This window comes from Chamaea fasciata, unplaced genomic scaffold (genome assembly GCF_029207755.1).
Source record: "Chamaea fasciata isolate MVZ Bird 193981 ecotype frontalis unplaced genomic scaffold, bChaFas1.0.hap1 SCAF_3, whole genome shotgun sequence".
NCBI classification, from domain to species: Eukaryota; Metazoa; Chordata; class Aves; order Passeriformes; family Sylviidae; genus Chamaea; species Chamaea fasciata.
Window position 1 is genome coordinate 26,371,417 of NW_027094088.1, and position 15,177 is coordinate 26,386,593.

General features: G+C 42.2%; 1 protein-coding gene and 1 long non-coding RNA gene across 3 annotated transcripts; one reads left to right on the forward strand and one right to left on the reverse strand.

Annotated features, from left to right (window-relative positions):
* The first annotated feature begins 71 nt into the window (after nucleotides 1-71).
* On the forward strand, nucleotides 72-13,011 carry RNF8 (ring finger protein 8). Of its 2 annotated transcripts, none has more exons than XM_066178417.1 (8): nucleotides 72-183; nucleotides 2,519-2,647; nucleotides 4,202-4,942; nucleotides 5,991-6,053; nucleotides 6,417-6,506; nucleotides 7,658-7,765; nucleotides 8,776-8,980; nucleotides 10,789-13,011. In XM_066178417.1, the coding sequence occupies exons 1-8, from the start codon at nucleotides 94-96 to the stop codon at nucleotides 10,932-10,934; spliced, it is 1,572 nt and encodes a 523-aa protein (XP_066034514.1). In that variant the 5' UTR covers nucleotides 72-93; the 3' UTR covers nucleotides 10,935-13,011. The 2 variants fall into 2 exon arrangements, with proteins under 2 accessions (XP_066034514.1, XP_066034515.1); XM_066178418.1 differs by having other exon boundaries at nucleotides 8,776-8,987; nucleotides 10,789-10,929.
* Nucleotides 3,054-15,081, reverse strand: LOC136286629 (uncharacterized). Its single transcript, XR_010719964.1, has 3 exons — nucleotides 14,706-15,081; nucleotides 10,456-10,544; nucleotides 3,054-3,975 (listed from the first exon to the last, which is right to left on the reverse strand). It is a non-coding gene; the product is annotated as an uncharacterized lncRNA (long non-coding RNA).
* Between the last annotated feature and the right edge of the window lie 96 nt (nucleotides 15,082-15,177).

Consider the following 15,177-nt stretch of genomic DNA (forward strand, 5'->3'; position numbering starts at 1 on the left):
GGTCGGGGGCGGCCGCCCCGCCCTGTCCCTCCCCGTCCCGTCCTGTCCGAGCGCCGCCCCCGCCGCAGCGATCGCTCCCGCCCGGCGGGCGCCATGGCGGTGCGCGGAGTGCCGTGCCTGGCCTGGTGCCTCCGCCGGGTTGGGGCCAGCTGCGACTGGCTCCTGCTGGAGGCGGGCACGCAGGTGAGCCGCGCTGGGCTCCGGCCCCTCGGAGCGGGCGGGTGGGCACGGCTCTCGGGGCGCTGTTTGGGGGGGTGTCTCTCGTTTCTTACAGCGCTTCCCAGGAGGAAGAAGCACCGCCTCGTCCCGCTTAAGGAGGAGCCGCCGTTCGTGGCCGTTCGGAGGGGCCGCCCGCCCGGCCTCCCCGCCGGGCCGCCCCAGCGGGCGGGCGCCGTTGTGCCCCGGCACCGCCCGAGGGCGGACCCAGGCGCTGGAGTCGCCTTGACCCAGCCTTCGTTGTTTGTGTCTTTCAATTCTTGTGTTGTATTTAGATAGAGTTCGTGTGACGGTAACGTAAGTGAGGACGAAGGGAGTCCGTAGCCTAATTAACAAGGCGATGCTTTGGCTAATAGTAGGTTAATAGTAGGTAAGGCATAAGGTATTCAGCTGTAAACGAGGTCACGTTTAAATTGTTTTGCTTATGTTTTGGTGCGGTACGGGAATAGCCGGTTTCTCAGTGATCGTATTTTTTAATTGGAAAATGGGCCCTGATACTCCTTCCTAAAATCCAGCAGGGAAAGATGTGTGATGAGGTTTGGGCAGTGTAAAAGGATTGCTGTTCTGGTGGTCAAAATCAGGCAAGTAGTTAGGTGGTATGGGTGATGCTGTGGCCAAGGTCTTGTGCTCACACGCTGCAAAAGGCACCCATCCAAATGCATGTTTTTGTTACTCTCCCATCATGGATTTGAAGCCCTGAGATGTGCAGATCTCCTTGGTGAAGGACTGGAGGTAACACAGCTTGCAGCCAGGGCACTGATAATTGTGCCGAGAATCCAGTTTGGGATGTTAGTGCTCTTATTGCCTGCACAGTGGCTGTCATAGGCAGCAGGGAGGCTGATGGCATTCTGGTGCTGTAGGTGTGCCAGGCCACAGAGCACAAACTGCTTTCGCTGGAGATTTAGATCATAATCACAGAATATCCTGGGTTGGTAGGCACCCGCAAGGATCATTGAGCCCAACTCCTGACTCTGCATAGGACAGCCCTAAGAATCACACCACATGTCTGAGAGTGTTGTCCAAACATTTTCTGAACCCTGTCAGGCTTGGTGCTGTGACCACTTTGATGCCAAAGGACACTGCTGAGGTGTGGGGATGTGCTGTGACTTCCCAGTATGCTGTGAGCAGCACTGAGCTCCAGCAGGCAACTGGTAACATCTTGGACCCCTGTTTGCCCAATGAGCTTGATCAAGGGCGAGTTTTGTGACTGGCCCTGCTTGCTCTCACTCATACTGGTGTGTGAGGTCCTGCAGATGTGTGTGACTGGGCCCCGAGGATGCCACCACTGGGACAAATGCAAAGCTGATTTTATGTTTGAATCCTTGTGAAGAGAGGAGTCTTTATCCATTTGAGTCTCTATATGTTTTACGTACGCAATCCATGCTGACAGAACACTATATGGAACATTTAAGAGGTAGGCACTATCGTGGTTAAGTTCGCTTTTGTCATCTTCATTTGCTTCCCTGCCTTTGGTTGTGACATGAAAGTGAGTTCTTGCTCTAAACTCAAGGTGAGAACTGCTCAGGTAATGCAGAGCACAGAGGAATTAAGAGAAGTGTGCAGAGGAGGCAGCAGAGGGTGGGAGAGCAGGGATGTACTTTAAATGGCAGTATGAAATTAGATGAGGTTTAATAAGATACTGTGCAATAGTACAATTAAATTACGTCCCTTCTTCCAGAAGATACTATTAGAGTCTAATCCAGTTATTTAGATCACTTTTTCTGCTGGTTATGAGCTGCATGTAGCTTAGATTCTGAGCCTTAAGATCAATAGTGTGATTTACAAAAGTATTGTGTATTTAGGGCAATGTTGAGTGTGCACTTTTTTTGATGGCAGTTTTCTGGGCTATTTTTTCCTGTATCTTTCCTGTTCACAAATGGTTGAACAGATGGAACTAGCAAAGGAAGAGAGTAAGAAGTAATCTTGAGACCCACACCCAAGAGTGCTGGTTTGAAGAAATAGTGTTTGGTTAGGTAATGACTGAGGTGGGACACAGATGGTTTGTGAGTGGCTTTGAGCAGCTTTGCTGCTGAGGAAAATTTTCATGAAACCAAGGTTGTAATGTGCCTCAGAGAAATCAGATTTTCCTCAGTGGGAGAGAAAGATAATGCCTCAAACTTTGTAAGCTTGCATTTTCTACCTGCTCTTAAATTTAAATGAAAAAAAAATCATATTATGCCAGACTTCTTGGAAATAACCATAAGATGTTGATCTAGAGTTTTGCTGTACTTAAATTGAAATGACCTAAACTGAATTTACCGTGTCATTACTGATTACAGTAACTAAACCATTTTATTTTTAGGTGACTATAGGCCGAGGATTAGATATCACATACCAGCTGGTGTCAAAAACCTGCCCCTTGATGATCTCTCGTAAGCACTGTGTCTTCCAGCAGAATGCAGAAGGGCAGTGGACTGTCAAGGATAACAAGGTACAGAGACCAATTGAAGATCTTGTCCTCTGAGATTCATTGAATGGATACCATTGTTTTGGATCTAGCAATGTATGGGCTATGGTAGAGTATAAGTGTGATAGACAGTCCATGGGAATGTGTCTTTCCTGTTGGTGCAGTTCCAGCAGGAAACTTAAGTCTGCTGCAGTTGGGATGCAAACTTTATTACTTTCTATATGTAGATCCACTTCTTGGTTTAGCATTTTTCAGACCAGTGTGGCCTTGCCAAGGACACTTTGCAGTCTATGAAGCTGTTTGGTGCCGCTTTGTTAAAAAATATCCTATATGAGTTTTGACACAGGATCTTATCCTTTCAAAAGGATAACATTCTTGTAGTGCTGATGAAAAGATAAAGTGCAACTCCTTATTGTAGTGACTCAATTGCTTTAATTATAATCAACTTCCACAAGAATCTTGTGTTAGAAAAACCGTGCTTCATGTTGTGTTCAAATGAGTTTCTCCTGAAAGTTCTTCTCAGCTGATTAGGATAAAATGTTGATGTCAGACTCCTCACCTGGGTCTCACTTTGACTTCAGTAATCTGTTTTTTATATCATGATCTCTCCACTTTCTCATTCAGTCTGAAAACAGTAAATTGCTTTGAAACAGCACTGGTAGAACAAGTGCTCAACACATCATGCAGATTTGAAGGATGTTTGGGTTGACAGCAGATTAGTCAGAAAGGAATGGAGTGGCTACTATTGAAATTATGCTGTTCTTAAACAAAATCCTCTTGTAGTACATGTATAAAGTTGAAAACTTAATGTTACTGCATGATAGGAAACATCTACCATAGATTAACTATTAGATTAACAATTAACTATTAACTATTTCTGTCTATTTTCACTGCTGACCAGTTGGTCAGCTTGTTTCATTGGATCTCATTGAGCTGTGTCAGTTCCTAGTGTTTCTGTAGTTCATCATGAGCACAGACCAGTTTTGCTGTTTTTGAAACTATTTCTTGAGCTAATTTTGAAGCTTTTTTTGTGCTTTGAACATTATCTCTAGAAAAGCATTTTCTTCCTTCACTATAGTCTCCTTGTATTTATGGAAAACTTCGTTTTCTTCAAGGAGTATAACCAATGCTTCTTTTTCTTTACTATTGCTTTTTCTGGAATTTCAGGTAACATTAATTATCAAGAATAATTACTGTAGTATATTCCTGACAATGGTCTATTGTGGAGTTTTTTTATTAGTTAGTTCTTATTTCTGAAGCTTTTGTGCAGGTTTTTCCCCTCAGAGTTCATTGTTTTCCTTCTGCACAAACACGTATGTCAAAATGTTGTTCTTGGTGCTTGTACATAAAACCTGTAATGCAAGAATAATGTGCAGTAAATAATACAGTGCAGTAACGGTAATAAATGCAACACTGAGCCAATAAACTGGATATTACAAGGTTTATTTAAAGAGGTGGCTTTTGTTCTGATTGAAGCATGGAAGAGGTTGGCTGTGTTTATATACAGTTGCCAGAAATAATTTTCAGAGGGCTCTGTAACTACATATTAAATTTTGGTGATTCTGTGTTTATTGGCAGAGTCTCAATGGAGTCTGGCTTAACAAACAGCGCCTGGATCCATCAAAAGTCTATCCTATTGCTGAAGGAGACCGTATCCAGTTGGGAGTGCCTTTGGAAAACAGAGAGACTGCTGAATACGAGTATGAAGTAATTAAAGACGAATGGGAGAAAATTAGACCCTTTTTAGCCCAAAGAAGTGACCTGGGGAAAGCTAAGAGTTCAAGAACTAAACGTAAATTTAGTTTGGAGGAATTGGAGACATCTGGATCAGAAGGCCCTTCAAACTCCAGATGCAAAAGAGACAGAATGTCCTGTGACAGTGAACCTTTAGATAAATCATGGGCGCAGGCAGAAGAGGCCAAACGGCTGACAGAGAAGTGGGATGTCAAACTGCCTTCTCCTGGACCCAGTGAGGGGGACAGTGGTCCAGTGCATGGTAGCCCTGTTCACTCCAAGAAAGCTGTGACTGTCCCCCAGACGGACCAGAAAGGCTCCGGTCTTGCAGAATCATGGACTGGCTTGAAAATGCTGAGGAAATCTCTGGTAGATACAATGAAATTAAAGGTCAAAGTGCAGGAGAAGCAAACTGCAGTTCTAAATGTGAAGCAGAAGCGCAGGAAGTGTGATCAGAAGGAGATTCTGGTAATGGAACAGGAGTTGGAGGAGTTGCAGAACCAACTCTGCATGGAACAAGAGCATCAGCAGCAGCAAGTGGAAGAGCTGGAGAGGACATTCTGTAAAGAGCAGCAGAGGCTAGAGGTATAATGGTGGCAATAATTTTGGCCTGTGTCTTCACTTTTATGGAATGCCTTGTATAAGGCATTGATCAAAAATAGCTCTTGAACTGTACAGTAACATAAATAGATAACACAGTGCACTTTCCAGAAGAAAGTGCAGATACAGAAGAGATTTGACTGCATGGGGAATGCAGGAAAGGGTGCAAAATAAAGCATTTCAGTTCATAAGGAAGCATGTTTTTAAATAAAAAAATGAAAGTCTTTGCCTGATCTCTTGTGCTTATACAGAGGACAGGTTGAAAAGCAATCAGTTTTAAGTGTGAATTTCTCTCAGTATGTGACTGAAATGATGCTCAGTTTGCATGGCAAGTGCACTGTCTTTACAATTAATGAAATATTGCATGTCTTACTCCCTGGAGAGAAGGAGATTCTTTTCCTACTTTCAAGAAATACTTCCTTGCAATCTGTAAGTCACTTAAAAGAGTAAGTAAATGTGACAAGTTGCTTTTTTTGGTAACAGACTGAAATATGTTAGAACAGTTGAGACTGGTCAAAATTTGGTTTAAAGAAGGTGAGGATCCATCACTTCTTGGAGTGAATCTAATAATTTATTAATTACTTCCGAAAGTCGGCTGCTATAGGCAAGATACCAGTATCAGAAGTACAGAAAGTTTGGAGTTGTGTCCTTAGAAACAGTGGGATGTTTACCTGGAACTTTAGGTATCTCTGACCTCTTTGAATATGCTCAGAGTTGCAGCTTTTAAGCTGTTGCTGATCTGTTTGCTTCTATGAATATGCTGGTGTCTTTTGAGCTAGAATAATGTGGAGGTATTCCAAATATGGAACTGTAAATGATACATCCATTTTAACTCTTCACAGTAAATGACAGCTCTAATTTCTGTTGTACACATGTAATCCTAGAGTGGAACATCTCGCCATTTGTTGAAAATCAGTGTTGTTTCTTTAAGCATATCCTCTAAAGAGTGTGTGCAGAGTAGTAATTTTCTGTCTCATATTCTTCAAGTCTTTTTTTTTTTTTTTTTTTTTCTCCCACTTCTTACCCCACCCAGGGGGAAAAGTGTCAACAAGGGGAAGCGAATCTGAAGGAGCAGCTGGCCCAGGTTCTGCAAGAGGCAAGTGATTATGAGTCTAGGTTGGGTCTAACTGTGTAAATTGGATATTTAAATCTTTCCAAGTTCTGTGGCCTCTTGGTAGAAGACAAGAACTTTGCCTTAAGTGATTGTAAAACCTAACTGAGGCAAGAGTAACCTGGAAGAGGGAATGCAAAATGTGATGGCACTGGGAAGGTCATAAATAACTGGCAGTGCATTCCAATTTTAAGTTAAGGGTAAACTGCCTTAACACCTCAACTCACATGTGTTGCTCTTCTAGGAGGAGAATAGGAGAAATGAGTATGCTGAACCTTATGACCATGTATCTTTAATGGGATAGCTTATAATGGTACTCTTATGACTTCTGGAATGTTATTGTTACAGCATCGTGCTTTGATGGAAGAACTGAATCGTAATAGAAAAGATTTTGAGGAGATAATTCGAGCCAAGAATAAAGAACTGGAAGAAACCAAGGTAAGGAATAACTGCATTCCTAGTTTTATTCATAAGTGAAACATGAGGTGCTGCAACAGAGGAAATGGTCTATTAACATTTGTCTTGGCTTTGCCTGGCCTCCTGTGGTGCAAAATATCTGTGTTTTGAGGTGGCAGCTGACTCTGTACAGGTATCCAGCGCTGGGGGAGGAGGCACCTTGCCCTTTTCATAAATTAGTGTTGAACAGTTGTTGCTAGATCCTTCTTGATCATAAAGAAAGCCAAAGCACCTGAACAGTGCATTGTGGAAGAGAAATGGGCCCATTGCACCCTTTCTTTAAAATACAAACAAAAAATCAAACCAGAAATAACAGGGAAAAAATCCACTGACAAACCAAAAATGTTTGAAAAGTGAGGTGCTTCATTTTCAGTTAAAGCGCATTCAAGTAAAACTGCATTGTTCTGTAAGGAAGTGTAGGACTGAAGCAACATGGAATTTGAATAATGAATGAGATAAGCCACAGTTCTTCCTGCCCTTGACACAAAGTGATGAGTGGAAAATAATTAAGGCGATCCTCTCCTGTGTCTTACTTTTGGAAATGATCACATTATCCACCACTGACAGTTTGCTTTGTTTTTTTAATGTCATCTTTGGAAATTTGTTGCTGTTTCAACTATAGCTTCAATTAGAAGAATTTTTGTGTTATTTTTAGAAGATAGAGCAGGTACCTAGCCTAGCTGGCCTAATTTGACTCTTAAAAAGCAAACAAAAATGCAAGTAAATTTAAACTTTATTTCTTCAGTTTTTTAACATTTGAGGTGTTATTATGATTGGGTGTTTTTATATCAGACACACAAAAAAAAATTGATTAAAGCCAAACTCTTGCCAGGAACAAATTGAAAAAGATTCTGAAAAGATTGATCAGCTGGTAATTCCTTTAGACCGAAGGGAATTTTGGTAATGGCTGCTGTTCTTCCTTCCAAGTTCTCTCTAGTGAGTGGGAATATTCTTAATACTGCTGAGACTACCAAGAGGAAAGAGGTTACAGGTTGGGGTATATGATAGATACCCACTCCACTTGACGTGTGGAGATTTAGAGTATGATTTTCTTTCCCTGCACACAAACTTCCTGCCAATTGAGAAAACCCTTGTTCTTTGTTGACACACAACCACATGTACTTTTCCACTAGGAGGAGAAGGAAAAGGTGAGAGCCCAAAAAGAAGAGGTGTTGAATCAGATGAATGATGTGTTGGAGAATGAGTTGCAGTGCACAATCTGTTCTGAGCACTTTATTGAGGTATGTTTAAACCTGTATGGCTTTGCCAGTATAAAAGAGAGTTGAGAACCTTTCCACAGTTCTAGTACCGCAATATTTGAGCCCTTCTCCTTACTTCACTTGTTTAACAGTCCCAGCAGACCCACTGTGACTTCTTATGGGAAAGAGTTGATCCAGAAATCTGTTCTGTCTGCCCTGACTCTTCTTTGCTTGACAGCAAATTCAGCTTTAATGTCTCTATCTGAATAGACATGAGTGCTTAATCCTAAAACGCACATAAGTTTGGAGTACTTGTGTAGGTTTTTGAACTGGTGCTCTCAGTTGCTGCTGACAGCTGCTTAGGGAAGAATTATTTTATAGTTGACCTTGCTTTAAGCTGACTAGAGTTGGACTGTTTGAGATTTAGATATATGGAGAGGTTAGTAAAGGAAGGGAGGTACAGTATTCCATCAAGTTCTGGGATGTTTATATTGCTCAGATGAACTCTTTCTTCAAGAAATTGGCCTGTTTCCATTTGATTCTGCAAGTAATAGGCTATGCTTGTCATGTAGGCCATTATTTTTGTTCGTGTTTTGCTAGAAGGTCAGTTTCATTACATTATTTTATTACATATTACTATGGGAAACCTGATGTGTTAACCTCGTTATAATGGCTTAAGAGCAAGCTGAAATTTTAATTTCTGGTTTCTCAGTATATTAAGATGCTATTTTGCAGTATCTGAGGTTTTTTTCCGTAATTTATCCTTTTCAAATTAGGGTAACTGGTAATGAAATTTATGAATTTTGTCTGTTTCTGACTTGCTATGACTTACAGTGACTCCATTAACTGACTTGTAAAGCTGGCCTGACCTCTGGCATGGGGGGGGTGGAGTTTGTGTGTGACTCCTGCAAAGGCCCTGAAGGTTTTGGGCTCTCCAGTCCCTTTCCCTATACAAAATATTCATCTAATATTTCCCTGGATTCAGTATGTTTGTGCTTGACAGTGGCTGTGCGAGCATGCTGTGACCAGTGTCCCTGTGCTGAATTCCACAGGCGGTCACTCTGAATTGCGCGCACAGCTTCTGCTCCTACTGCATCAATGAGTGGATGAAAAGGAAAGTGGAGTGCCCTATCTGCAGGCAGGAGATCAAATCAAAGACACGCTCTCTGGTGCTGGATAACTGCATTAACAGGATGGTAGAAAAACTGGATATGGAAATGAAACAGCATCGCCTGAGCCTTATCAGAGAGCGGAAAGGTGAGAGGTGGGTGGATGTGGCATGATGAGCACAATCTCTTATTCCATCTGTCATGTACAACTTTCTTTGGCACCTGTATACCAAGAAGGATGCTCCGGGAATGTTGCAGAAACAATAAAAAATAATAATGAGATCTCTTGACTAACTAGCTTTACTGCAGAGTAAAATTAAATTAGTTCAAAATTTGGAAAACAACATCAGTATGAATTCCACGGTCTGGTGAAACAATTTAACCATGCTAAATTAAGCTTAATATATAGAATGGTCCTTGAAAAATTTACCAGACACTTTTGAATAAACTGTGGAGTATGTAATTACAAAAACTCAGCAGACCTGACAAGAAGCTCTGAATTCTTTTCTGTGTGCTAGATTTATGTAGGAAATCTCTGAAAGAGACACTGGTATGTCATGTAAATGTATGGCTGAACTGCCAGTTGCTCTGACGTGTTTATTTTTGTGGAATTAAAGCTGCTGTGGCTTACAGGCAAAACATCTTGCCTGGTTGTTGCTAAAATACTGTGCATGATGGAGATTGCTTTAATAAAATCTCTAGTATGGGTTATTCCTAGTCTGCTTCCTTCTTCTAAATTTCTTTCTAGAGCACTTGACACTGGTATCTAGGTGCTGAAATGTAGATGTCTGTTCCTGCTACCCCTTAAATTTCTATTGCTGTGTTCTCTTAAATTATTGTCTTGCTTTCCCTTCGTAGAGATGAGTGCATGATCCTCAGTTTTGCAATGTAGCAAGCCTTTTACCAAAAGAAAGACGCTTTTGAAACCTTTCAGATGTTCCATGGTGACTTAGAATGACATCACTAAGCAGTGATAGTTCAAGCCTGAAATGATAACCTCTGTAAGTCTTTCAGTCTGATTCCCTCAGGAAATGCTGCATTGCTGAGAGGCTGCCCGGCTCAGCAACAAGAATTGCTTTTACCTTTGCGGAGCTGAGGCAGCCCTTGCACAGTGCATGCATTGCAGAGTGCCACAGCGCTCCTCAAGTGTCTCGTCAGGTAGCTAATGGGCACTAACTGAAGTGCTGCCTTCACTGGAGCCCATTGTGTGCTAAACCAGTGGTCTTCATCCCTGTTTGCATAAAAAGCAAATGAGTTCACAGCCTACCCTCAGAAATTACCAGCAGGAAATCATGTAAATTTACCGTGACATGCTTCAGCTGGAAGATGAAATGGTTTCTGTGCCTCTTTGTGCAGTGATGGTAACATTTTGATTGAAACGAAGATAACCATTTGTCTATTTAAAATTAATTCCTAAGAAATATACCTGTTGAAAAAAGAATGTTTCAAGTGGCACTTGAGAAGCTGTCAGGGCTTTCCAAGAAGCTTTTCTAAGAGTCTTAGTAGCCCCAGCACTAGGACAGCTTGCAGTCTTAAATAGATGAAGGTTTTGATGAGGCCATAAATGTCCTGAACAATTGCTACTTGTTTGAGAGCCCCTTACCACATGCTTTCTTTTCTTACCTGGCAAGATGCTGAGATAGTTAGCCACTTCCATAGCCAGTTGTGTGCCTGTGAAGGGGTGAAGCATGTCTTCTCCTCATCTGTGTTACCTTAATAGGAAAAGGCATATAGAACACTTTAGAACACTTAAGAAAACAAGCAAACAAATAACTCCCATACTTTTGTTCTTTTATGCTGAAAGCTGAAAAGAAAAAGGCCTATGTCCTGCAGTTTGAAAGACCTATTGCAAACTGAGAGTGAGAAGCTAAAATATAGTTTCAAAGACAAGTAGTAATTTAGCTCTTGTGGGTGCAGTGGTCACATCTAACTCTTTTATCTGTGTTTTGAATGCAGAGAAACAGAATGTGATGGTGAAACCAGCCAGAGACAATGACAACGGTGTCCCTTCTTCCACCTACTCCATCTTGTCAATGAGCAGTTGTGACAGTGAGGACTCTGAGGAGGATTCTTCCTATAGTGACAGCCACTATGTAACCTGAACGTTGTTACTGCAGACTCATTGTCCCTGTGCTGCCCAGAACCAACCGAATGGTGTTTGGTTGACTGCTGCTGGAGAAGTGGACTGGGCACCAGGAAGGACCTGTGAAGAGGTTGGAGCTGTAAACTAGCAGCATTTGGAAGAAGGATCTTGTTTTCCAAATGAATGCACAGAAGCTTGATCTCTAAAACAAAATTTGGTTTGTGAGAGAACAGACTGCCATTATGCTGGCTAATTGACATACAAACCCTAAAGTTCCACCTTAGCTTGTGACCTGCTCGGTGTAATGAAATCGTTTGTATTGCATCACTGCTCATTCCTTAGTGAATTACATGTTTGCATCAGCATCCCTTATTCCAGGCAGCCGAGGGAATGTCCCAAGCCTTTCGAGAACTTGGCTTTCCCCACCAGCAGGCAGGAGATAGGGGTATCAGGAAAACGTGCCAATGTGGGTTTTCCTCTTGAATTTCATATGGCAACTAGAGTCATATCAGGCCTTTGGCATGAAAGGTAATAAAGGGTGGGATACAGACATTGTTGGCTGCACAAGTGCATTGTAAGCTAGCTACTGGTCATTGGCTTGCTCTGTTTATGGAGTCCATTTTCTGTTAGATAAGGATGGAGGAGATTAAATCTTCCAGAAGTCTTTAGCTAGTGTTCTTTCAATGTAGTGTCTTTGGTTTGTTCCCTCTTCAGGCTTTTGCATAAAGGCTTTTAGAACTGGGAAGCAAAACGTCCAGAAATTTTTAGCAATGACTTCAAAAACGTATAATCAGCAGCAAGAGAGGAATCTCTGCCTCTTCAGGTGTGCCACTCTCAAAATTATTGAAATGTCTGTTGGCAGGGTAGGAAAGCAGCATCTGTAGGCAACCACAAGGTACAGAATGAAGCACTTTTATTGTTTACAAGACATAAGTGTTGAGCTGTGGATTGTACTACCCTCACAGCAGATCACTCGTTCATAAGAGACTGATCAAGTCTTGTCTCATCCAATCATGTATTTGTCTATTGAGATCCATTTTCTAGTGACTTACGCTTTTGACTTAGCTGTTACATGGAAAGGACTCTTACACTGTGAGAACAGGATGGGGAAATCCTTCTCATCTGTAGTATTTCTTTGGCTCTTTGTATATACCTTCTCATTTGTATGTTTATTTTGTTTAAGAATGAAAGTATAAATCCATTTCTGCTTTAGTCTTCTTTGGTGCAGCCACTGAGATGAATATCTTCTAGTTGTCTTTAGACTTTTTTGAGAAAACAGACTAGCTCATTTAATGATTTTGCTTCATGTTTTGATTGCTGTACACAGTGTGACTGCTTTAAAGTTATTTGAAAGACTTTTGTATTCAGAAACTGATAAAAGACAACCAAATCCTTCAAGACTGTGACTACCCTAATGCTAATTTAATAGCTACAATCATACCTCTTACTTCTTCCACCAAGAAAGATCTCATTAAAAAGATGCATGAATGATGTCCCAAAGGAAGTAGTGTATTCTGACAAATTTGGTTGGTAAGATCTAAACAGGGGAGGCCTGACCTGTGGGCCTGGCAGCTTGCTTAAAACCTTAGTGTAAGGTTTATTTTGTGAAGGAGACATTCATCTTCTGTATTCTTCTTTCTCTTTTAATGTTCATTTTCTGTACTCTTGAGGGTTTCTTTTGTGAATAGATGCTTTCTAGAATGGGCAAGAGAAGAGCATTCCTCGAAATGCTCATGAAATAGGCTGATGTGGAACAGGCATTTTCGATGAAGAGTAGAAGGAAAACACTCTGGTTACGTAGGACTGCAGATTCTTCTACTCTGTATCTCTTCCATACTGCTGTGCTTTTTTTCCTCATTTCATTTTGCAAAATACATATTTATTTTATTATGTTGGTGTTGATGCAATAATGCTTCCCCTGGTAACACAGTGGTAATTTCTGAGTGTGTCCTCTTTTCACTAGAACACTAAGAATGTCTAAGTGGTGTGTTCCAGTTTATTTTCGCTCTTACTGGTAGGTGCACAGTGTGTAAACATCCACAGAGAGAGGTTAATTATAAACACTGTCCACTTACAAAAGCTTTTCACTGACAAAAGCAGACTTGTATATCTGCAGTGTGCTCTCCTTTGCTGTAAGGTCTGGATCCTTTCCTCTACTTGGTTGTCTACTTGGACGTGCTGTTGGAGATGTTATGCCCTCAACTGTTACCTGTCTTGGGATGGCATCAGGCATTTCCAGATGGTGGGTTACAACTGAGCTGGTCACAGATGATGCAGGGCAAGTTCAAGACTTGCTGTTTTCCCTTGGAAGACAGCTGTCAGGAAGTGTGACAATCAAACACTTTCAGAGCAATACATTGTCAGCATCAGTGGAAGAGTTGGGAAGGGGTGCTAGTGAAAGGAGACCATCACAGAGGGATGTTTAACTCATACTGATCTGTGGAGTCCAAGACCAATCTGACAATCTTGTGCAAGAAAAATACACCACTTGTGTGGTGAGCCTGTCACAGGCAGAGTGGGAGCTTCAGACAAAGTTTGTCAGCTAAGCCCTCCCATTGAGTCACAAGGTGCAGACAGGACACCCTTGCTTTCTAAAATCCTTCTCAGAGAGGAGCCTGGATATGGCTGGATCCAGTCTTAGCCCCAGACTGTCAGTGCTTTATGTGTAAAGGATTATATAGGTGTAAATGTACCTTTATACAACTTTGTCCTGGAGGATTTAAGGATGGCAAACCAGATATATAAATATGTCTGATTTATTATGATAATGATTGGACAAAAAGATCTTAATCAGAAGTATTAACTACACAGTATAAAAGGTAGAACAGCTCTTATAGTGCACTGTGATGCAATATTGAAGCTGTTGTTTTAAAGCAATTGTATTAAAGCTAGGAAAAAACCCAGTTAAGTAGAGATAATGTTATTCACCCATACCAATGACTGTGGACTAATTTCTTTTGCTCAGCCATGAGGAGTAACCTTGAGCACAATCCCCAGTCAAGGGAGAAGTCACCACCATATACTTTAAGAGAGGGTATGTCAGAAGACTCTGCCCTTAAAATTTGGCACTGGGCTTTTACAGTATGAAGTTATTAACTGTCAATCATAGATCTCCAGGCCAGCTGTGTCAGCTCAGCAACTTTAGATAAATTATCAGTAGTATCACTTTTTTGTTCTGGGTATTCTACCAGGTCTACCACATTTTCATCTCACTATCAGGATGTTTAACTTCAGGACTGGTGAGTCAGACTGGTTTCAGCATTATTGAGCACCAAAAGCTGCATTATGACCCCTTTGTCATTTACTATGGGTAGCTTTTCCAGTAATCATTGTTTGAATTGGTTTTCCCATTCCAGGTAAGGATCCTGCTACCCGCCTAAACAACAACTGTCAAATTTAATTGCAGAACATGTAACAGGCAACTCAGTAATTCAGCTGAGGCCCCCTTCCCCCAAGTGAAGCGCAGGTTTTCTTTTCCAAAGGTATGCTCTGACTAGTCAGTGTTTTACTTCCTCCTCCTCATCCTCCTCTCCTGCCATAACTCAACCTCTTTACACACATAGTTTGTAGCAACTTCATGACCATGAGCTACACTTCCCGAGTAGGATCCTCCTGTCTCTTGATACTACCAATGTTTGCTTTGGTTTTGTGAGACTAAGCATTCAGGCCTGTGTGCTGAGCTGGATGTCCCCAGGTTTTGAGCTTGATGTAAGGCACAAGACAGCTCCGAGGATCAGGTTGGAAAAGTCCTCTGAGGTCCATCGAGTCCAACCCATGACTGAACACTTACCATGGGAATTAGACCGTGTCACTGACTGCCTCATCCAGTCTTTCCTTGAACACCTCCAGGGATGGTGACTCCACCACCTCCTCGGGTGGCACATTCCAGTGTCGAATCACCCTTTCTGATGTCCAACCTGAACCTCTCCTGTCGCAGCCTGGGGCTGTGCCCTGTTGTCCTGGCACTGGTTTCTGGGGAGAAGAGGCTGATCCCCGCCTGGCTACATCCTCCTTTCGGGAGCTGTAGAGAGCCATAAGGTTCTCCCCTGAGCTTCCTCTTGTCCAGCCTAACGACTCCCACCTTCCGCTACGCTACACGATTGCTAAGCATTTCTACATGCACATATTTACAAATTGTTACGTCCGTGTAGCGTTTTACGGAGAATTCCGGCGTTTTCAGCGCGGGCCGGGGCTGCCCGCGACCCGCCTGCGGGAACCGGCGCGCGCGGGCGCTGCGTCACAGGCGCGCGCCGGCGGCCGGG

Coding starts and splice junctions, on each gene's coding strand:
- RNF8 (XM_066178417.1), top strand. CDS start 94: ATGGCGGTGCGCGGAGTGCCGTGCCTGGCCTGGTGCCTCCGCCGGGTT. Junction 2,648..4,201: donor GGACTGTCAAGGATAACAAG/GTACAGAGACCA, acceptor GTTTATTGGCAG/AGTCTCAATGGAGTCTGGCT. Junction 8,981..10,788: donor CCTTATCAGAGAGCGGAAAG/GTGAGAGGTGGG, acceptor TTTTGAATGCAG/AGAAACAGAATGTGATGGTG.